This window comes from Aethalodelphis obliquidens, unplaced genomic scaffold (genome assembly GCF_003676395.1).
Source record: "Aethalodelphis obliquidens isolate GAN/ISIS:26980383/991018 unplaced genomic scaffold, ASM367639v1 scaffold25, whole genome shotgun sequence".
Lineage (NCBI taxonomy): Eukaryota > Metazoa > Chordata > Mammalia > Artiodactyla > Delphinidae > Aethalodelphis > Aethalodelphis obliquidens.
Window position 1 is genome coordinate 31,866,506 of NW_020837969.1, and position 23,890 is coordinate 31,890,395.

General features: G+C 48.8%; 1 protein-coding gene across 1 annotated transcript in view; it reads right to left on the reverse strand.

The window, feature by feature from the left end:
- Nucleotides 1-9,336: 9,336 nt before the first annotated feature.
- Nucleotides 9,337-23,890, reverse strand: part of SFRP1 (secreted frizzled related protein 1) — a 43,638-nt gene continuing 29,084 nt past the window's right edge. The window contains exon 3 of the mRNA XM_027122895.1: nt 9,337-12,692. Within this exon, the coding sequence (XP_026978696.1) occupies nt 12,370-12,692 (323 nt within the window). The 3' untranslated portion in view covers nt 9,337-12,369. The remainder of the gene's footprint in view (nt 12,693-23,890) is intronic.

The window sequence follows — 23,890 nt, forward strand, 5'->3', positions numbered from 1 at the left end:
ATAATAGTTTGTATCTGCTAATCCCAAACTCCCAATCTTTCCCTCCCCTCCTCCCCCTTGGCAACCACCAGTCTACGCCCAAAATTTACCATCTTAACCACTTTGAAGTGTAGAGCTCAGTAGTGTTAAGTACATTCACATTGTTCCCTTTTCATCTCACAGACTTGAACTCTGTGTCCATGAAACAACTCTCTATTTTCCCCGCCTCCAGCCCCTGGCAAGCACCATTCTACTTTCTGTCTCTATGAACTTGACTATTCTAGGGACCTCATCTAAGCGGAATCACACAGTACTTTTCTTTTTGTGACTGGCTTTTTTTGTTTGTTTGTTTGCGGTACGCAGGCCTCTCACCACTGTGGCCTCTCCCATCGCGGAGCACAGGCTCCGGACACGCAGGCTCAGCGGCCATGGCTCATGGGCCCAGCCGCTCCGCGGCGTGTGGGATCTTCCCGGACCGGGGCACGAACCCGCGTCCCCTGCATCGGCAGGCAGACTCTCAACCACTGCGCCACCAGGGAAGCCCAACCTCTTGTTCTTTTGAGTACATACCCAGAAGTGAAATTGCATGGATCACATGATAATTCTATTTTTCATTTTTTGAGGAACTGCCATATTATTTCCCACAGCGGCTGTGCTATGGTTCCCTCTCTCTAGCGGTGCACAAAGGTTCCAATTTCTCCACATCCTCGCCAATGCTTGTTATTTTCTGTGCTTTGATAGTAGCTATTCTAATGGATGTGAGGTGGTATCTTGTTGTGGTTTTGATTTGAATTTCCCTAATGATTAGTGATGTTGAGAATCTTTGCATGTGCTTATTTGTATATCTTCTTCCGAGACATGCTTATTCAAGTCCCTTGCCCATTTCTTACTCAAGTTCTTTATGTTGTTGTTGTTGAGTTGTATGTGTTCTTTATACATTCTGCGTCTTAAACCCTTATCACATGCATGATTTGAAATTCTTCCATTGCATGGGTTGCCTTTTCACTCTTCTGATTGTGTCCTTTGATGCACAGAAGTTTTTAATTTTGATGTAATCCAATTCATCCATTTTTTTCTTTTGTTTCCTGTAAGAAGAGTATTTTAGCCAATTTCAATACCATGGCTCTTCTCAAGATGCCTTTAAGTGAGAGAACAAGATAAAACCCTGTGCTGATAACGGGTGGCCTGGATCTCAGTGGCCACAATGAGCAAGTGTGGCCCAGGACAGGAGCTGACCTTCCCTTTCTGTTACTTTCCGAGTCAGAGTTTGTACGAGGTTATAAGAAATCTTTTTTTTTTTTTTTTTCCAGACCTATGCTAAACTTGGGGTTTGGGTTTTGGCTTCTTTGTTTTGTTGTTGCTGGTGGGGTTTTGTTTCGACGCTGGGTGTTTTTTTGTCCCTGCCTTCTGGGTACACATTTTCCCGTCGTACAGCAAGGAATCTTAAAGAATTAACTTCACATACAAGATCCAAAATGAGCCACTTATTTAGGAGAAAATATCCCAGGTTTTCTGGCCAGTTCAGATCTTCATGACTTGCATCCGACGGGACCACCCTAAAAATCAATAAAGGGTCCCCAGGGGAGTGAATGCGAACATTTAACTGCTCTGAAAGATAAGGAGCTGAAAGCATCTTAGAAGAAAGCGCTGAGCATTCAGGTCTTGGCTCTGTGCTTTATGAGTCCTAGCTCTGATCGGTGTCAGTTGCCGAGTCCTCTGCCAAAGAAATACTGGCAAGCCAGCTTTCCCTAATTCCCTCGGTATGCCAGCAGCTGAAGGTCACCTTCTGTGAGGCCAGACCAGCCTTTAATACATTCCAGTCTACTGGCATGAACTCACCACCTTCCTCTCATAATGGAAAAAGCAAAGCTCGTTTAATTGAAGACACTTTCAAATGGTGCCACAGGAGGTGAGGAAGGGCTCCAGGGCAGGGACAGCAAAGCTACTGCCACACTGCCCACCCTCTTCACCCTTCCACTCACTTTCCTCCCTCCTGGGAGGCCTCACACATGCCCCCATCTGCAGATTCGGAAGTCCCGTTGTTTCCACCCATCCCTCTTGTTTCTTAACCATAAAAACAAGTTACCCATGTGGACAAGTTACCTGAGTACAGGCCATGTGCAAGGCAGTGGAGGGGGGTGACCCAAAACTAGTATCACACAGGTATAATGCGGGTATAACTTATTACCATGTGTAATGCATGGTATAATGTATATTACATTAGTATTAGACCTCATGTGCTACAAACAGGTTGAAGGGATTAAAAGACATCCCAGGAACAAGAGAGACCCATATGAGAGAGACTTGTCACCGCACCACTTAACGTTCCATTATATATCAGGCGTGGTGGGTGCTCAAAGAAGAGGGGCCTGTGAGGAGGGGACCCCCCCCCCACGGTCTGGTAGTAGAGCCACGTTACACACACAGACACCAACACCAAGGCGAGCACACAAGTCCCAACATCAGCTCCTGCTCGCTCTGACACTCACACACACACACGCCTTCCATACACATCCACACCCTGCAAAGAGATGTGCTCTCCGCACACCAGTTCACGGGTAATTGTTTTTTGTTGTTGTTGTTGTTGTGTTTTTCTGCGGTACACGGGCGTCTCACTGTTGTGGCCTCTCCTGTTGCGGAGCACAGGCTCCGGACGCGCAGGCTCAGCGACCATGGCTCACGGGCCCATTCGCTCCGGGGCATGTGGGATCCTCCTGGACTGGGGCACGAACCCGTGTCCCCTGCATCGGCAGGTGGACTCTCAACCACTGTGCCACCAGGGAAGCCCCGGGTAATAGTTTTTAAGTTCCTCTGCTGAAAGAAATGAGAAATGGACAAAAGCACATAGCTTTCTAAAGAAGTTTGGGTGGCCCAAGAAGGCACTCCCAGCTGAATTCTTTTTACTGAACCATAGTTGATTTACAATGCTGTGTTAGTTTCTGCTGCACAACAGGGTGATTCAGTTATATATATATATGCACACACATATACATATATATTCTTCTTCATATTCTTTTCCATTATGGTTTATTATAGGATATTGAATACAGTGGGACTTTTGTTGTTTATCTCTTTTATGTATAGTAGCTTGTATCTGCTAATCCCATACTCCTAATTTATCCCTCCCCCACCCCCTTTCCCCTTTGGTAACCATAAGTTTGTTTTCTGTGTCTGTGAGTCTTCTTCTATTTCGTAAATAGGTTCATTTGTATCATATTTTAGATTCCACAAATAAGTGATAGCATTCACATTTGCCTTGGTCTGTCTGACTTAGTATGCTAATCTCTAAGTCCATCTATGTTGCTGCAAATGGCATTATTTCATGCTTTTTTATGACTGAGTAATATCCATATACATATATCTACCACATCTTCTTTATCCATTCATCTGTCAATGGACGTTTAAGCTGCTTCCAGGTCTTGGCTATCGTAAATAGTGCCTCTATGAACATTGGGGTGCATGTATCTTTCTGAATTAGAGTTTTCTCCAGATATATGCCCAGGAGTGGAATTGCTGGATCATATGGTAACTCTACTTTTAGTTTTTTAAGGAACCTCTATACGGTTTTCCATAGTGGCTGCACCAATTTACATTCCCACCAACAGTGTAGGAGGGTTCCCTTTTCTTCACAACCTCTCCATTGGCTAAATGTATAATGTCATCCTCCTTTTGCCCCATTCCAAACAGGCTTTATAAGTAATCCATAAGAAAATGCACCCTAAATTCCTGGAAGGGTTGGGCTTTTCGAAGGAGTAAATTAGTGTCCACGGGAGGTGGTCGCTGGAATTTCAGGTGAAGAAGAGAAAAGTGCGAAGCGTTCATCCCGGAATTTCGAACGCTCTTGCGGTTAAGCGTTTATCCCATGAACAGACGCTGGCCTCTCTTTTCATGGACTCTGGCTCGTTTCCAGCACAGGTCAAGTTCAAATGCTTTATGCTGCCTAGACAGTTACTGGGCCGTGAGCAAGTCCAGGTGGTTCTGATCAGGTCTAGAGACGCCTGGCTTTTCCACTAGAGAATCGGGGGCTTCCAAAGGTCGGCATTCCTGCCCCTCGGTCAAGTTTCATGCCTAATGGAACGTCGCTTCCCGGTTCAAAGTGAAGATCCTTGATTCCTTTTTCCCACCTACCCTCCTCACAAAAAGTCATAAGGAAAAAAAATGGTTGGCTTGGAATAGAGGCCCTGAGGTTTGTTTGGATATCACCCACCCCTTGTAAATCAACATTTTAAGGAGTTAAGCACACAGTGAGAAACACAGGGGTCACATTCCTCGGAAATACTTGGTCGGGGTGCATTTAGCCTAATCCCAAATCAGGTGGCAGGCCAGGCCCTTGTCACATCTCCCTTGTCCCCAGGTTTGGCTCAGCACCCAGGACCCCAGATGGTCAGGACAGAGCAGGGGCTCACAGCCTTGAATTCCTGTGCTGGTGGGTGACAGCTGCCTGACGGCCTGCCTGGGGAGGGCTGGGGGACACCGGCTTCATGATGGATACCAACAATTCCCACCGCTCCCACCCGTGATGGCCTCCTCGAGGGGCAGGCAGGTAGAATAGGAGGCAAGTGATAATGAGAACAATGAAAGGGTCTGACATGGAAATTTCAGTAGGAAACAAGCAATTACACGAGAACAAACATTCCCAGCGCCACTCACAATCATCCCAACACATAACAGTGATTATAAAAACGATAGCAACAAATTGAGACCTGGAGCTGTTTGCACTTTGAGAAAACGGTCCTTCTGGGGCGGAGCTGTCTGTCCTCAGGCACGTGTGTGACTGTGTGTGTGGTGGTGGGGGGGCTTCTGAAACACATGAATTTCATTTGACTTGATTTAAAACTGGATCTCTTTCCCCTGCAGTTGAAACCACTTCTCCTGAACAAACACATTTCCATCCACCAGGAGGGGAGGAAATAGTGAGTCAGAAAAGAGGGGAGGATTTTTCTGGACCTGCTGTAGGTTCAGTGGAGTCCTGATTGGAAGCGTTCAGACCCGAGAAGAACGGTCCCCAGCTCAGGCTTGGAGGTCGGATCACAGCGAGGAGGGTCTAGGATGCAAATATTTTGCTAGGAGCCTCACTGACCACGAGCTGTCCTTTTTTTCATCAAGAGTCACAGCACAGTCGAGCTAGTTCTTAGGGTTTTAAAGGTGAGTTCTTTTCCTTCCCACTCACTAAACGGAAATAAAAGTAAGTCTCTGGGTCCAGCTGTCCGTCTCAACTGTCCCTACATCGTGGGACGCCTTGATCACCCCTCTCCAGCCCCCACCTCGTAAACAGCCTGAAGAGAGGAGACGTCCAAGAGTAAGGAGTCAGCTCCGGAGAAGTGGAGAGGGCTCGGAGAGTTTAGCTGTGACAGTGGTAGGCAAGTCAGGGGCAGAGCTAGAGAGGCTTCCTGCTGCCATTAATTGCCGTTTGCAGACTGGGGTGCAATTTTCCTCTAGCCGGCTCCACGCTGCGTCTTCCCACACCTCTTCCTTCTCTGCAGGGGCCTTGAGGCCTCCCCCAGGCCTGGCCCAGGTCAGGGCCTGATTTGCATGCTGGAGGGGAGCTACTGTTGCTAGAAGTCACTGAGTAGCCTGCGGGATGGGCAGCCAGACTTGGATTTCCCGTGCTCTCAGCTGCCAGCCTCTGGAGGGAGTGCTGACCCCCCAGGAATCCAGTCAGTTCTGTGGAACCCACCCTGGCTGTCTCTGGGTCACACTGTGAAACACACACTCGGGTTATGGCATGCGATGCCTTTATTCCTTCAGCTGATGGGCTAAATCTTCTAGGCAAAGAGGCAAAATTACCCAGATCTGGTCATTACAGACTCTCCAGAGGACTCAACAGCAAAACTGGAAACCGAGGCCCTTAAAGCACCTCCCACCCCCAATCCATTCCCAGGTACAAATAGTGACGGTGATGCTGGTGTGAATTATTAAAAAGTGCAACAGAGGTGGGATCATGTACAAAACACTGCAGCAGCATCTCCTCTTTTCTTTCTAATTCTCTCTCTCTCTTTTTTTTTTTTTTGAAAGGAAATCAAATGTGCACTTCTGGGGTTTGATGGCTTTATTTATCTCTAAGTCCTGACATCCAAGGAATCTCAGAGCAGCCCTAGCCCAGGATCCCACCTGGCTAGCTGATGGACAGGCTTCTGCGGTGTGCTCAGTTTCAGGGCCCAGGACTCAGGAAATCCAGGGAAGAGAGAAGGTAAAACCATTGCTTGCATCTCGTGGATGCCTACAGCAGAGCTTAGCTGAAATGCCGAGGACAGGACCGTGAGAACTCCGAATCCTTCGCCCCCGCCCTATCCACCAACTCTGGTGCTCAGGTGACGGGAAGGTCATCCTAATTAAAGCCACGTGGTGGGGTTTCAGCTGTGGGAAAATTGCTGGATCCTTTCTCCTGCCTCCCATCTCCTCTGTCTCTCCTTAAACACATGCAACCGTCCCTCCCTTCATTTAAGCAAACAACTCTCTCCGTGATTAAGTACAGCCCCCGCTTATCTAAATAGTCCACAGATCTATAAAGACACAGGCACTCTCGGGTGCTATTCGGAGCTTGTTCTGGCTCCCGTCTTCTCCAAACCTACAAAGAGCAGCCTTCCTCGGCCTTTGCTGACAGAAATTCCTCACGCCTGTTCCCCGGGTAAAGCAGCCTTGCTCGGCAGGCTGTCCTCAATTTATCAAAGAGGTGGGATTTCCCCTCCAAATACTTCATTCCCCCCGCCACCCCTCTTTTCGTGGCCTCTCCCATAACCTGCGCTTGAAGCTGCCCAGATGTGAACATCGGAACATGAAAAGCCCCCGTTCTGTTGTCAGATTCTGATTCTGTTTGGCGGTGGAGGGGAACACCATCGAGAGGTGAACTCCAAGGCCCCCCCAGTGGGCGGGGCTGGGGGGAGGGATGGAGGGGAGGTCCAAAGGCAGACCTGGACAGGACAGGTCTGGATGGCTAATAGTTTGCTGAGGAAGGAAAAAAAAAAAAGGGAAAGGAGTCTGGGGAAGAATCAACCCTGGAGAGCTAGGACAAAGAACCCTAACGAGTGGATGGAGAGGATGGGCCCACAGCTTTGGGTTTCGAACTGCGACTCTCCCACAGTTTGATTTTCTTTCCACCCCAAAGCATGGTTCATATTTTGAGTTCCGAGGAGATGGGTGCTGCGTGGGGACCCAGAGGTGACATTAGTAGCGCAGGGAGCCAGGACACTGCTGAGCGGGCAGCCCTTCTACTATGTGCCGCTTAGAGCCCCCGAGGACCGGCAGCGCCAGCTCCGCCCCTCACCCGGGAGCCAATCAGAAATGCAGAATTCCAACCCGCCCTCAGATCTATCCAATCAGAACCTGCATTTTAACTCGGTCTCCTGGTGACTTATATGCATCTTAGAGGTTGAGAAGTACTCCTTGGAGAGCAGGATGTACCTGGCAGTAAAGAGTTAGGTTCATCCCCTCCCTCGTGTATCTAACTTACCTCTGTTAATCAATACCTAGTTAAGAATAACTCACAGAACTTCAGAAAGGGCTGCAGCAATATGAAGTGTGTGAGTAGGGAAAAGAGATACCAAAATAATCGTCTGCCTCTCATTCCCAAGCCACCACGTATGTCCTACTAGAAAGTCATGCAAAGTAGACCCAGAGGACTGCTGGCATCTGGAAAACCTAGAGCACTACCTCAAAGTTGAGATTCTAGGGCCCCGTGGCAAACCTCCCGAATCTAAATCTCTGGGAGTGGAAGACAGAAACTGCACGTTAGTAAGCTCCCCTCGGGGACACATGCTAACATTTAAGAATGAGCCTCCCTATTTCCTTTAAGTACTGTTGGATTGTTGGTACGGATTTCTCTTCCTCCAGAGAGAAAGTGAATTGCTAGCACTTCTGGATCCGTGGTTGCCTTGGAAATAAGACCCACCTAACTTGGATGACACTGTGACCCTGATCTCTTTCTGTCCCTGAGTTGGAGTTTCTGCACCTGTACAATCCCTTCAAGAGGTGTGAGCGCTATGGAGCCTGAGCGTAAGGCTGCTGTTCTCAGCCCTGCCAACCCTCTCTTAGTCACGCGGCTCTGGCAGTCCTGACACTTGGAACAACCCAAACTCCAGGGCGACGCCAGCTGCTGAAGCCGGGATGCCTTTGAACACACTTCATCATCTTTTTGGTGATTTGATTTTTTTTTGATAATTCTATTTTAACTTTTAAATTTTTTTAATTTTAATTTTTTAATGAAGTATAGTTGATTTACAATGTTGTGCCAGTCTCTGCGATACAGCAAAATGACTCAGTTATACTGATTTGATTTTTAAAAATGCAAAAGAGCAGTGAGAACATATGGGTCGTGGTGGTAGGGTTCAGTGGGGTGACAATGATATCCACGCCCAGCCTAAAAGAGATTTTCCTTCTTATTAACCACAGAGGAATAAAAAGGAAATGCCAGTATTTTCCTTGGCTGGGCTGGCATTCCAGGTACAGGTCCACTAGTATGGGAAAATCTTTTGATACCAGAGCACGACTTAGTGGAATTTTTACAAGTCCTCATACCACGCCTTAAAAATGGTGTCTCTGTGCTTAGGTGTGGTCTGGGGTCACTTGGAGTATTTGCTCACTTCTGGGTGAGACTGCCTGAGGTTTGGAAGTGCCTTGTTAGTCAGGGAAAGACATGAACTGAAGTTGTCAGTGTCATCGCTCACAGAATTAAAAATCACAGCGAGGAATTCCTTAGGCAAGAAGCCTATAGCAGCCTATAGCCTCATATCAGAGAGCTTGGGCTCGCCAAGTGACACAGTCTGGGTCCAGAGGGAGGCTCAGCTGTAATTCAGACCTTGATCCCATAGGACTGGGACTTGGGAGCCCTGGGTTCTGGTTCCAGCAACACCAGTGACCTGGGAGCCCCACCCTCCTTGGGAAACCCTAGCCATCTCACATCTGGCTTCCCATCTGTAAATTAAAGGGGCAGACATGGTCTCCTCTACGGCTCATGTGGGTCTCAGACTCCAGGTCCCAAAGAGTTTTCAGATTTTAGTTGGAATTTTAACATAGAATTGGCTGGAGGGGAAAGATCATCTGAAACCAAAAACATGGAAAAGAAACGCAGGCAGGTTGAAAAATACATTCTTGGAGAGCAAGTATTTAACTTTCTCTCTGATCTGAAACACACAGCCGGGGGAAACTTCTGGAAATGATTCATGGGAGCAGGTGGTGTATGTGGGATGGGGTGAGGGTGTCTGCAGGGCACCCCAGGTACTCCTCTGGCCCACCATGCCCCGTTACCATTTGAAAGCTGTTAAACTGGGACCCGAAAAAAATCAAGAGAGGGGTATGTGTGCAGTGGAGGAGGGTGAATGGTGCATCACTGGCGGGAAAAAGTCACCATGCACATTACCGTTGATTAATTGAGTGATTTTAGTTGAGTGAATATTGATACATGGCAGGAAGGCATGAAAATAAAATGAACACATACGGGAATTACTATTAACATAAGTGATAACATCAAAACATCTGGTAAAATGCAGTTAAAAAAACAACACACAAATGAAATGGAATGTAAAACATTTTCACAGTATTCAAAGCTTTTGTAAGAGATTTAGACTCTATAAGAGGAGTGCTACGTGGAGGAACTAGAGGAAACAGGAATCTCGTCTGTGTCCTGTGCATCTGCTGGTGAAAGGTCAGGAGGGCCAGCACATTATGCCACGACAGTCTCTCCTAAAACAGAACGCCTGAGCCCAACACAACCACGGGGTTACAGCAAAGCCATTAGTTACTTGGAGTCTGATGAGAAAGACAGACTCTAGGTTTGGGCAATGGGGTTTCTGTAATTTACAGACCCAGGCGCCTTAGGGAGCCCTCAGTGCTAATTCACCGACACCCAAAGCCAAGTGTGACACAGGATGCTCTAAAAATAAAGTGTTCTTGGAATTCTCACCTCACTTTCTATCTTCTAAGATAAGTACTAATATTCTTCAAAGATTTAGCTGAGTTCTGCCCACGACCTCACTGGATTCCACCCAGAATGATGATTTTAAACCTTCACGAATACAACCTTTGCACTAGCAATAATGACCAAATCACACACAGACCTCTTTTGGAAACCACTGAGAAAGCCAATGAGTCTGCACATCGTTTTTGTTACATCCTTTGTTGAGAAAAACAAAGGTTTGTGATCAAATGCGGCTTTGGGCCCAGAGCCTCCCTGTGCCCTGCAATGGTTGATGTGTGATAGTCAAGGCTGTCCCAAGTCCACGGTGAAACTCAGTCCCGGGACTCTGTGGTTGGACTCTACCATTGCAATTCACATTTCCAACTTATTTTGAACTCTCTTACTGCTTCCTACCTGAGAATTCCCATTTAGGGAGTCCACCTGTTCATGTATAACCTTCCTGGGGTAACTGCTATGGCCCACACAAAGCCCTTCCCAAGGCCCTCGCCCTGGACAGAGGCCTTGTTGCCTGACCCACTCTGTCCAAACAAGCAGATGCAAACGAGCACAGAACTCTTGAGTTAATCAGTCAAGACCATACGCTCACGAAATTGCTCTGAATTTCAGTTGACAACAGGAAAGCAGAATATCTCTAATTAACTAATATATATACACATTTTAAAAAAATCATCCAAAATTACAGGCGAATCACTTAAGATCCCCAACACTTTATGATTAAAGGTCAGAGAGAACCAAAAAAAAAAGTATTAAATGATGGGTCACTAATTGTCAGGGGTTCATTAGATCAGGATAACCCTCAAGAACGTACTGAAGTCGGCAGGCTGGCTTTCAGACTGGAGTTTTGGGAAGTGAACAGACTCTTCCACTGTTTCTGTGTCAGGCAGAGGCCATGCGGGTGACGCCTTCCAGCCCCACTGAAGCATTGTATTGGGTATAAACATTTGCCCAGAGGGACAATCGTTAAATCCTCGAGGTGTTACAGAGAATTAAGAATCAGGCTTGAGGGAGAAATTAATCTGGGAGGAATTACTTCCTATACATTGAACAACAGAAGTCAAGTTGCTTCCCTGAATGGGTTTATGTACATCACTCATTAAACACGATGGCTTTGAGAATTATCTTAGGGCCCTTGGGGGAAAACCGTAGCTGCTTTGCCTTTTAAACTCCCTCCTTGGACTGGGACCCTTGTAGCTTAGCTTTCCCTCTGCAGAAATGAAAAAAGCAAAGCCAAACAAACATTTTTTTTTAGTGCAGAGGACAGGCAGGCAGGCTATTCTGAATTTCTCGGCTCTCTAGGCAATCAAGTTCAAAGGAATCCATTTCTTCACAGGAAAGACAGGAATGGGATGTACTGTGAGTTTTGATTAGCGTTGTGTTCGGGCCAGGGCAAGCCAGAACCCCTCAGGAAGGAGGACCCACAGCTACACTACCAGGAGAATCCACCTCCCACTGGAAATGCTCAGAGAGACAGCCACTCAGCTAGAAAGTTGCCTCAAAGGCACCAAGAGACCCCAGTCCTACCACACCTTTCAAATGCTCAGTGGAGATTTTTTTTTAAAACCTTGAAAAGTAAGTGGGTCTGTTGGTCGCTTTAAAACAATGTGAAATGAACAAACAAGGGAATTAGAATACTAAGCTCTTTGCCCAATGACAATTCACCCTACACTAGCAACTTGCTCGACTGTTCTCAATTTTTTCTGTTTTTCTCCTTTAACTCTGTTTTTTGAAAACCACCGTTGCCTTCTCAGTCTACGAATCATCACCTCTGTCACCAAGGCGGGCCCGTGCCGCCCTCCACGTGTCAGGAGGTGAGATCAAACCCGAGGCTGACGGTAACCACCTCCAGGGCATCTGAGACTGGCTGGTTCGTATCAGAGATGACACATGGCCACAGGGCCAAGCAATGCAGGCCCCTCCCTTTGTTCTTACTATTTCTCCTGTGCACTGTCACTCTCTGAGTGTGGTGTCTGTTTCTGTCCACGACGGACAGAAAGAGAAACTCCTCTGGAACTGAAAGCCGTGCATCTTACCAACAGTTAGAATTTTCTAGTTCCAAAGGCGTAGATTAGCGGATAGATCCATAAGCAATCTGTAACGACACAAAGAGAGTGGCAGAACCTAACGTTTGCTGCCGCCTCTCCCTTGCTGCCCACCCCCTTTCTTTACCGGCAGCGTTTTCTTTTGTAGTGACTGTGTCTCTGATTGAGATCATGCTGCACTTCCCTTCCCCTGGGGACATGCTGCTCCACACTGTAGGTCTTCAGAAGCTTCCTGATCTAAATGGGTTTCCTCATCTGGGCATGCGGCTTTAAATATCGGCTATACTGGGGTCTGGAGCATGGGGACGGAGGGAGGAGTGGGAAATGCTGCAAGGGCAAAGTAGTTGGATTACGATGCCCTCCACCTCGAAGGATCAGGGGGTGTGAACCGCCGAGGGTCCAGGGGTGTCCTCTCCCCCCTAACCCACCCCACGAGAATCACTTAAAGACCGACTGGAAAGTGGGACATTCGTGATTCTTCATCTTCTTCATGAAGTTTTTGAATTCTTTGTTTTTCTTGTCCCACTTATGGATGGCCGTCAGCAGGTACTGGCTCTTGACCTTGCGGCCCATGATGAGGAAGTGGTGGCTGAGGTTGTCCAGCTGGTGACAGGGGCAGTCAGCCCCATTCTTCAGGTATAGGACCAGCTTCTTCAACTCCTTCTTCTTGATGGGCCCCAGCTTCAGGGGCTTCTTCTTCTTGGGAACAATCTTCTTGTCGCCATTTTCCTTTTTCACTTCTTTGATTTTCATCCTCAGGGCTAGAGAGGGGGAGGACAGAGAGGGAAGAGGAGAGAAGGGAGAGAGAGAGTTTTAGAACACGGCTTTTCATCAGAAACCACAACCCACCCGCGGGCAGAAGAGCAGGAGACATAAAAGGCAAAGATCACCTAAAAGAGGGAGGCCCTATCTGTCTATTCTATAGATAAGGACCAAGGTCTCAGCTTCACGTACCAATCCTGCCCCCTGGTTTTGCAGTATCTGATGGTATCTCAATGGTTGTCACAGGATGCCGTGAGAGTCTCAGATAAAAGTTCAAAACCAAATCATGTGTCTCTTTTTTAAAACTCCAGGACTCAGACTATCATACGATGCTTTAAGAGAGGAAGGGGATCATCTAATCCAATCAAGTCCACATAATCCAATGCTACCAACATCAGCACTCAAAGAAAAAACTTACGCTGTTTTGTTCGTTTGTTTGTTTTAAGGAGAAAGTTATTGGTTTACGTTTTTTTTAAATATCCAAAGGACCTAAAATTCTTTGTCAGTTGGGTCCTGGAAAGAAGACAGACAGAACCTGTGTGTGTGCAGTCAGCAAGGGAAAGCTGACTGCATCAAACGTCAGCGTCCAACTTTGTCATCAGAGAAACCAGGGTTCCAACCACTGGGCCTCCAGGGCGTTCAGACAGCAGGTACCATTGACGTGCTGTCCACCACTCATCAACCACTAGATGGCGCCACTAACGGGCTAGCCTACCCACCGTGTAGACCCACAGAACCAAACCCGACTTTGACCTCTCGACCCATTCGAGCAAGTCCTGGTGAGGGCCTGATGGATAAATCCAGGTGGTGATTCCTTAAATCTCACATGGTACCTGGGCTTCTTCCATTCTCAGCACGGCTCCCCGAAGAGACGGAAAGCCAGCCCTCTGCCAGCTCTGCCTTCCGGCCTCTTTGTCTCTACAGAGCCTGAGTCAACGGTGCTTCAGGGTTAGTGTGTGGACCACACACTCTAGTGCTGGCTTCATGGGGTTAATTGGTGAGGACAAATTAGCGTGGAGGCGTTCTAGTCATCGGAAATGCACCAGAAACACAAACACAGCGTGCTTATAACAGTCAACTCCCCTGGAAGCCTCGCCAGCCCTGGAGAGTTCCAAAGGAGTTGGAAAGCATTTCTAGATTCTGGTCGCCAGATGATGTGTCCACCCCTTGAATTCTTGTGAATTCCAAATCATCAAGCCCTCTCTTTCGAATAACTCAAAGCTTCCACCCACATCCCATGAGGAGAGACTTGAATCGAGCTACGGACAGTAGCTAATGACTAGGAAAGCATCTGGATGCCCTCAGGAGCGCTGAGTATTTTCCATGCACTTCCTCAGTGAAACCTGATACCTCCACGAGGAAGGTGCAATTATTTCCCCCATTGAACAGATGAGAAAACTGAGGCGTAATGGTTACGTTTACTTGCCCAGAGTCACTGACCCTAAACTAAACCCACGGACTGAGCGTGCACTTATAATCACCGTGCTGTCCAGGCCGAATTGCAAAATTCTTTATAATGAAGCTGACATTTCAAGTGCTGATTAAATGGACCAAGACAATACGGGAAAAGGGCTCGGGCTCTCTTCCCAGGTTTACCCACATTTCAAAATGACTTTACTTACGAAATGGTAAGAGTTCCTCCTGGTTGAAAGGGAACACCGCAAGAGCGAAGGCTTTATTATTTATTCTTTAGCTGATTAGAAAGCACACTCTTGGCCACCCCAAGAATTGGGAGAAATCCTAGGAACAAAGCTTCAGTGGATGTGTCAAAATCAGGAAATCAAATGCACTCCCATCCCTTCTGCTTACAGGAGTCCCGGCTCTGCAGCCACCGAGCCCCGGGTAACAGATACCCCAGGCCCGCAGCCCCCAAGGGTGGCGGAGGTTTGGGGGACTGGCCCAAGCAGCAGATGGTTAGCCCTGACCTCGCAGGCTGGCCCAGCCCCTCTGCCCACGGGAGTGCACTGAGCACAGTTTCCCAGTGAGCTCCTCTCTTTACTGCCCCCGCCCCACAGAACCAGCCACCGCCCAGCACCTCTGATCTTGCTCGATTCCTGCACCCACTCCCACCCTGAGGGCAGAGGCAGGGGGACCAGCAGGTGGGAAAGCCGCAACTAGGAACCAGCAGAGACCACCCCTCTGGGACCTCCGCCCAGACCTGCCCAAGCAGCCTCCCTCTCCCACCCCGGCTCAGCTCCCCTTGTCGGCTTACCATCCTTGTACCCGGTGGGCCACCTGAGAAAAGACTTCACCTGGGCCAGTCTATAGTTCGCTCATCTAGAAATGTGTCCGGGGGGTTGAGCCAGAGGAGACTCCCTGCCCAGGCCCGGGCAGATCAGGGCTCCATCTCTGCCCGCCCTCCGCACTGCGAGAACCGACTGACCCAAGGAAGGCGGCCAGGGACTGCAGGAAGGCGAGGCGGTGAAGACACCCTCCGAGAAGTGCCCCAACGTGTCACGTGACCCAAGGTCTAAAGCTGGGATCAATTACATCACTGGCAGGGACGAATGCATTTCCAGTGACAACTGGGCAGCCTCTTTTCTGCAGAGAAGTGAGCCATCATGTTTTTTGGAGAACCCACTGTGTGCCAAGCACAGGACAGGTGCTCTCTGTGCGGCTCTCCTGACTTAATGCACAGCAACCGCTGTTATTACTAACGACGATCAAGGAGAAGGACTCAGGTTAAGGAACGACACGAGGCCACACTTTGTGAAAAGAGACTCAGGACTATAGAACCCACCCCTGACCCCAAAGACCACGCTGGTTCCTACTATACCATGACGGGGTTTCAGATGCTATTGCTTCAGTGGAAACTATTTCCCTCTTTTGATTGTGTTGCTTTTAATCACAACTCAAATCAAAAATTAATGTTCCTTTGCCATGACCGTGTCAAGGAATTTAGTTTACATAGGTGGGAGCATGGCGGGGAGAGGGAAAAGCAAACGATGGAAATGTGTTCTGCATTAGACTCTTCGTTTCTTGCCATTTGGCTCCTTTCTCTTTTTGAGGTAGGGAGAGCAGGGAAGAAGGAGGCACATGTGGCCAGAAATTACTAACATCTTTCCATCTTTCAGGGCTTTATTTCAGGGATGCAGATTACCAGCAATGTTTGGATAGGCGATTAGCCATCCCAGGTCGACTTCCCCTTGCCTTGTGGGTATGTGTGCAGCCGCCCACCACATACACCCAGGGGCTGCTGGGATGGGGTGGGGGGAGACTGACCACTTCCTTTTCCCCCACCCGGCCTCCACCATGCAGACAGCCTGGACCCCAGGGATTTCGCTTGCCCAGGGACTGTGTCTGCGCTGCAACCGGTGCTGGTGCAGCAGCTGGGCTCACGACTGGGGCGCTGCTGGAGTCCCCGGTCCTGGGTTCTAACTGGGTGGCCACAGAACCTGGATCTGAGCTCCTGGAGGCTGTAAAGCGTGGAGTGCCGTCTGCCTGCCGGCCTGGCCGGTCGGGCATGCAGAGGGCCCGTGCTGGGCAATCCCAGGCAGACTGCTGCGCCCACCCTGTCCCCGTCCTTCTCTGCCCCCTCCCAAGCCTGTCTCCCACAGGGTGATGATTCTACACCTGCCTCAGGCCCTTGATCTCAGCTACCCGTGACAGCCAGGCCCTGAACTAAAACAAAACAAAACAAGAAACAAAACCCTTCTCTGCGGTTTTTCTTAGCAGCAACTGAACGCCCTCCAACAGTAGGATATGACTCCTGCCTTTCACCTTGCTGGTCAGGGCCAGCGAGGATGCAGAGACCAGAAACTTTGAAAACTCAAAACTTAAGGTCACAGTTAGGGGCTGTCTGGGTCTTTCTCCACAACCTTAAAATAAATAACCCCTTCTATTCAGGTTAGACCCTGAAAGTTTCATCCCACTTGCAGTCACCGAAACCATATTTTTTGCCCACAAATGACACCCCCTTGGTAGCCTCCCCACAAAGCCTGGCCATTTTCTGAGGCTGAAACGAGCAGAGGAAGCTTGTTACACTCATCCCAAACCCACACTCTCTTCAAAACCGTCTTTTTCTCCTGACCTGCTTATGCTAATGGGGCCGCCATCCTTCCAAATACCCAGACAGGGAGCCTGGACGAGAGGCCACTGTTGGCCAAGGGCCAGGCATTTACACGATCGACAGTGTGGAATCGCTGCAGGAGTGCAAGAAAGGGCCTGAGATGGGGAAGGTGCCGAAGAGGCTGAGTCAGTCCCCAGCTTTGTGACTCCTCTGATTACAGATAACGGTTGCAGTGAAGAATAAAGTACAGAGACAGAGAAGAGAAGGAGGAACCTCCACTGGGGAGTCCCTGCAAAGTCATCAGAGGCACGGATGGAAAACTAGGTAGCTCAGCGTCTCGGAAAGCACAGCGGGAAGGCGCTTCAAGTGGAAGAAATGCTCCTTCATCCCCAACGCTGCAGGAGCTTAAGAACGAGCGTGGGACCAGCTTGCCAGCCTTGGCAGTGGGGGGCTTTGCTGACGACCTGTGGGAGCCACAATCCCAGGGGGTCAGGGAGACTCCCAGAGAGCTCCAAACCAACGGGAAGTGCAAAGGTTTTCCATCCTGACAACCACCAAGCGTCTGGAATGTTTGTGGAGTCATCGCTGGCCACTTCTAGCCAAACATAGTAGATTGAGCACACAATCATTTCCACCCCTCTAAAATTATAGTTTAAAAAAAGTTATAAACACACGCAAGAAAATGGTAAAGAAACAAGGACATCACATTTAGTATAATAGGAAGCAAATGGATGGTGGGTCCTGGCTTGATGAGAAGAGAAAAGCTGAAACCCAGCTGCTAACAGAGGGAGCTGACAGTAAGAAAGCAGCAGGTCCACATGGCAGGACCCAGACGTGCTCGTGAACTGGGGCCACTGGGTGCTTCCGCACTCCATGACAGAGACTGTATTAAATATAGGAACTGAGGAGTCTGCATCAGGGCACCCAGATCCACCAGCCTGGCCATAAATCCAGATGACTGTCCCTCACCAACTCCAGAGGCAGCCAAGACGTTTATTCCGTACAGAAGGTCTGAACCCAGACAGACTGGGCTTGCGGACACCAGCCTCACAGGAGGACGGAGTAGGGGGGAGCTGCCCCGACACCAAAGGGTTAAATGGAAGTCTGCACAGTGAAGGGCGAGACCCTCAGGTCTTAGAACACTACAGCAATACCCCCAGTCAGAGGATTATAGGATTTCTATCTTAAGAAACTAGTAGCCCCAAAGAGAAGACCTACAGCTCCCCCTAACAAAATTCCAAAATGAGGCCCAACCACTCACAGGCCATGCATACACGCAAAGAGCGCCAAGTTAGTGCTTTACTCTTGAGCTCCAGCGGCCGGCCAAGATCAGCAGGCTTTTAAAGGAAAGACTCTAAACGTGAACGAGAGACCAAAACGCACGGAACACACAGAAAAAAAGAAATCAGAGATAACAGAAACAAGCTATGGCACAGAAGAAAACTGTTTACAAAGATAATGGAAGATACTGTGTTCATGAAACCAGCACAGGATGCTGTTAAAAGGAATGTTCAGAGAACCAAGAGTATTTGAAGTTTTAAAAGGTAAGAGCAGAAATAAAGAATGCAACACACGTGCTTTAAGATAAGCTTGGAAAAAAACGACAAAGAGGTGGAAACAGGAGAGAGAAAGATAAAAGAGAGAACCCAACCAGGAGGTTCAACATCTGAATAAGAGAAAACCAAGAAGACAAATGAGAGAAAATACCAAAGAAATAATGCAAGAAAAATTTTCCAGAAATGAAGAATGCAAGTTCTCAGATTACACAGTGCCCGGGGTCGATGAATCAGCATTTAGAAACACCAGAGGTAAAAAGAACTTACAAAATCCTCCAGAGACAAAGCGAGGCTACATCTGCTGCAGAGGACCAGGCATCAGAATGGTCCTGGATTGGTCAATAGCAACACTAGAAGCCAAAACAATTTCCAAATTCAATACTGAGCCAGTCAATGTAGGACAGGAGAATAAAGACAACTTCAGGCATTTAATGGTTAAAAAAAAAAATCTTCCATGTATCTGTTCTTAGGAAACTGCCCCAAAAATGCAGCACAAGACCCAGGATCAGGAAACTAAAGCTCTCACATAAGATAAAAGCAATGGAAGTCTTAGAATGGTTCCTCCAGAACAACTGTGTGGCCGGCGCAAAGCTCAATCAGTCCAGACTGAAACAGGAGGACAGAGGGATACATGTACATCTGCAGGAAGGTCTGGGGCGGAATTCGAAGCACAAACACGAGGAGCCAGGAAAATAAAATGAGGCAACTACTATCTCAAGGGAAAACAAAATGGTGTATAATAAAGGAAATATAAATGCAGCACACTACATGGCTCAGCTGCAGATAATATTGACATAATTACAAAAATTAAACGCTGAATGTCAATTTAAGCGGAAGTGTGATATAACTATATTGAAAAGAATGGGGAGAAGAGGGAATAGGGTATAAGACAGATGTCTTTATCGTCAATCATAGAAAAGCAATAAATAGTGTCTAAAAATTAAAACGAAGAATTTAACTAAAAATTAAAACTGTGTAAAAATTAAAATTAAGAAACAAAAGTGAGACGGATCTTTGTCTTCACTAATAGAAAATCAATAAGCAATGTCTGAAAATCAAAATTAAAATTAAGTATGGTATTTATTTACTCGATTTTGCTATCTATCATAAGAAATAACTAAAATAGCTGAAAATTATTACCTCTGGGTTGTGGAAATTAGTGGTTGGAAGGCATGGGGCAGAGGCCTGCAGTTTTTTGTTAAAAGCCTTTTAATACTATTTGACGTTTTAAATTGCATTTATTCTGAAGCAAAAAACTTAGATTTTAAAAAAGCTTGCTGTCTAGTAAAGAACTGAAATGTATATAAAATGTCAGTGAATCACAAAATGGGAGCTCTTAACAGAAACACAAAGATTACATTTCCTGCCCTTCACTCCCCGTCCAGCAGGAGCAGCTTGGCATTAGGGCTTCTCAGGAAGGGTTTTGTTTAAGAATTCTGCCTTTTCCACTGTTTATTTGGGAGCACGGGGTAGCCTATAGAGCTTGTCAAGCCGATCATTTTTCAGATAAAAAACCAATTAGGTTAGAATTCGGATTATTTACTTTGAATGCAAAGGGACGTCAAACCTGGTTCAGCTGAATAGGCTGCCCGAGGCTGGAGGTGCCCACAGCTCCCTGCCTCTCAGCCCAGCCACAGTTCCTCCAAGAAAGGAGCAGGAAAGCATGGGGTCCCTGCAGATTCTGGGGACAAGTGACCAGCAGTGAGATATACTATCTCCAATAGGTGCTAATAAAAAATCATCCTAGGGGCTTCCCTGGTGGCGCAGTGGTTGGGAGTCCACCTGCCGATGCAGGGGACGCGGGTTCGTGCCCCGGTCCGGGAGGATCCCACGTGCCGCGGAGCGGCTGGGCCCGTGAGCCATGGCCGCTGAGCCTGCGCGTCCGGAGCCTGTGCTCCGCAACGGGAGAGGCCACAGCAGTGAGAGGTCCGCGTACCGCAAAAGAAAAAAAAAAAAAAAAATCATCCTGGGGCAGGTAACCCACCACACAGTCTGACTCCTGACTTGCTTGCTTTCCTAAATTACTTTCTCTGACAGACAGGGCTGAAGTTCCCAAACACATGATCTGTGCAGCAGATGGACAAACTCTTTACTGAGTGGCCTGTTCCCAGACCCCAGGACCAGGAAGAGCCCACAGGTGGGCGCCTGGAGCATCAGCCCTGGGGGTTCAGCTTACACCCCTCCTCCCACCCTGCCTCCTGGTGAAAGAGCCTGTTCAGATAGCAAGACCTCACTAAGCAGTCAGACAGAGAGGACCTGCTTTTCTACGTCCCAGCCCCGTTTTCACAAATCTCTTGGGTGGGCGACCCTGAGGCAGAAAGCGCCATCCCCAAAGCCAACTGTGCAAATGAGATTTGGTAACAGCGCTGGGTAAGGGCGGGGCTGGGAGAAACTGCCGCCGCTTCCAACACTCAGCAGAGGGTCTGGGCACGGCACAGGCTGGCTCGCAGGCACTGGGATCCAAATGAGTCCTGCTGACAAAGGCCCTGCAAAGGCAGCTCAACAGACCTCCGTTCCCAGCAGGGGCCAGTGTTTGCATCATTAATTCCTTTAGCAAAGAAAGGGGCTCGCGCTTGGTACAATAACTCAGACTCTCTCCCCGACCACAAACCACGTGCTGCATACTTACAGGCATCTACTGGCTACAGGACAGACGCTACAGAGAGAGAAGGGAAAACAAAGAAAAATCAAAACAAAACAAAAAAACAAAAAGATTGAAAGCAGCTTTTCTTTTTTCCTCATTTACAAGAAAACAGCAGATGTAAAAAATGCTCCTGAGTGACTTATTTGAGACAAATTATTTAACTGAAATTGTCCTGTTTTCTGGATCCCAGACATCTTGGGGAGGTGGGGGGATGGTCAGGCGGGAGGGTGGAATTTGCAGCTCTGTGCCCTCCCAACCCACTTACAAGTACTCACGCACGCAGCACGGCGGCGGCGGTGTCAGCCATCGGAATCCCGCTGCCTAAGCGCTTGATTTCGTGGCTTGTGTTAAATCCCCACTGATCGAAGCTAATGGTGCAAAATGGAAGCCCCACTTCGAGAGCAAAGGGCTGCCTGGCGTGGGTTTATTAGGGACGACGTGTGCACCGCGGCCCAGGCAGCAGGGGCTTGGGCCCCTCTCCTCCCAGTAAGGACCGCATCCCTCCCCCATGCCTCCCCAAGCAGTCGGCAGAGGAGAATAGGAGACTTGCTTAAATAAAGTCACTCAAAAGGATTAATGGAACCTTGGCTCCAAGTCCGGGCCAACCGGCCAAGGCAAACAGTCCTCCTGCCGGAGGGCTCACTAGTTTTCCATTCCACCCCGCAGTGTTCACGCCACACGGCACGTTGGAGTGCGCAATGGTCTCTTGGAAAGAAGACGATGGGGAGTGGGTTTCAGAACCAAGAATCGGAAAAGCCATGAGCTAGCCCTGGCTCTGAGAGATGCTCCAGAGAGGGGTCCTCAAGATCTCCTGGAGGACTTGTTAAAATGCAGATTGGGGGGCTTCCCTGGTGGCGCAATGGTTGGGAGTCCGCCTGCCGATGCAGGGGACACGGGTTCCTGCCCTGGTCCGGGAGGATCCTACATGCCACAGAGCGGCTTGGCCCGTGAGCCATGGCTGCTGAGCCTGCGCGTCCGGAGCCTGTGCTCCACAACGGGAGAGGCCACAACAGTGAGAGGCCCGCGTACCGCAAAAAAAAAAAAAAATGCAGATTGCCAGCCTGCCCCCAGAGTTTCTGCTTCAGCAGTAATGGGATGGGGCCTGAGAATGTGCATTTCTAACACGTTCCCAAGTGACTCTAATGCTGCTGGTCTGGGGACCACACTTGAGAACCACTGGTCCAAAGGGTTTGAGGGTGGGCTTTTTGGTCTGTCACCTTGGTTATTCACAGTGACGCATTCTGAGGACGCTTTCTTGGATGGTGTTTAAACTTACTGGAAGCCCAGGGCAGCCCTCCAAACTCATTAAAACTCAGGCTGAAGTCAGCACGGGCAGGTCCAAGACCCAGCTGACCTTGGGCAAGCTGTTCTAGTGCCATTTTCAGAATCGCTGAGGTCTCTGGGGCCCCTACCCGGCAGAGGTGGAATCTTGCAAAGTCAGGAAAACCAAGGCTTTGTTAGCGAGAGGCAGCATCTTTCAGAGTAAAGGACTCTAAGTCAACCAACTCCAGCTCCTGGTTGGGATTCCATCACTAACTTTTGTACAAATCATTTTACTTCTCTGGGTCTTCATGTAGCCATTTGGACCAGTGAATCTCAATTTCCATTCCAGCACGGGCAATCTGTCTAAGTCTTCATACTTCCTTTCTCTGTCTTGAAACTCAGTATAGATTATCCAAGGGAAAGTAGCCTCTATCTCAGATGGTACCGGGTGCCCTCGCCGGCTCACGGCGCCCGGGGACCCTGCTGACAGTGGTCACAGCCCAAGCCCACAGAGAACACAATGGCACAAGAGCCTGGCCCTGACTGTGGAGTTGTCTAAACTCAAAGACAGCTCCCAGAAATCATCTCCCAGCACGGCGGCAGGCAGGTCTTCACACTATCCCAACTGACGGATGGGAGAAGAGGCCTGGCAGTGCCCTGACCCCTCGGCTGGGAGATCCCCAAAGCAGCTATGAGTCAGGCCTCTGAGAAGCGGCGGCAGGCACACCTCAGATCTCCTCCCTTCACTGTTCTCATAGTTGATCCCTCTGAGCAGAGGGTGTGCTCCAGACAAAATTTATGCTTTTCCTACCCATCCTTCCGGCCAAGCTACAGACCATCTTCTCCCCGAAGGTGAACTTCTCCAGCCCTGACCTTCAAGGTCCCACCCCGCCATCTGCATATGGACTCAGCACAGGTGGTAAGTACCCGTGAGTGTGCTTTCTCAGCGCCCTCCCACCGTGAGCCTGCAGGCCTGGCCCACCTACCCACCCCTGCCCCTGGACTAGTGGGTGTCCCACACATCCCAGAGCTCAGCTAACACTGATACACACGCGAACGAAGAGATATAAACAGCACAGTCTGCCCTGAAGTTCACAGCCTCACTGGTGAGACGGGCATCATTCGCTCAAACCTCTGCTTCAGCAGCAACAACGATGGTCAACGGCTACTTGGCAGATCAGGCCCTGGTGTAGGTGCCTTTACATGTTAACTCACCGAATTCTCTAGCAACCAACCCTGATAACTGGCTTGCTGATCGGGAGGCTAAGGCAGGATGGCTCAAGAGACTGGCCGAGGTGCCACGGATCTCGAGGGGACACTGTGCCAGGAGGAGTGGAGGTGAGGCCATCACCGTCCACCGCCTGAAGCACGGACAGCGCTCAGCTAAGGTCCAGGGGACCCAGGCCTCGTGTGAGGCCTGGGCCGGTGGCCGCTGCAGGCTGGGTCTCACTAATTCTTCCCTAACACACAGAGAATGTTCTCCGACAAACCGACCCCAATCACTGTCCCTAACAGAGGTATGCCTGTGAAACCCTTGCATGGTACCTATAATTAAGAGAACATTTCAGAAACTAACACAACATTGTAAATCAACTTTACTTCAATTAAAAAAAAAAAAAAGAGGACACTGATACGTTGAAACAGTAAGTAAAAAAAAAATCTCTGCCTTTGAAAGGCCTAGGGTGAGGAAAACTGCAGAGCAATTTTAGGGGCGTAAAAGTCTAC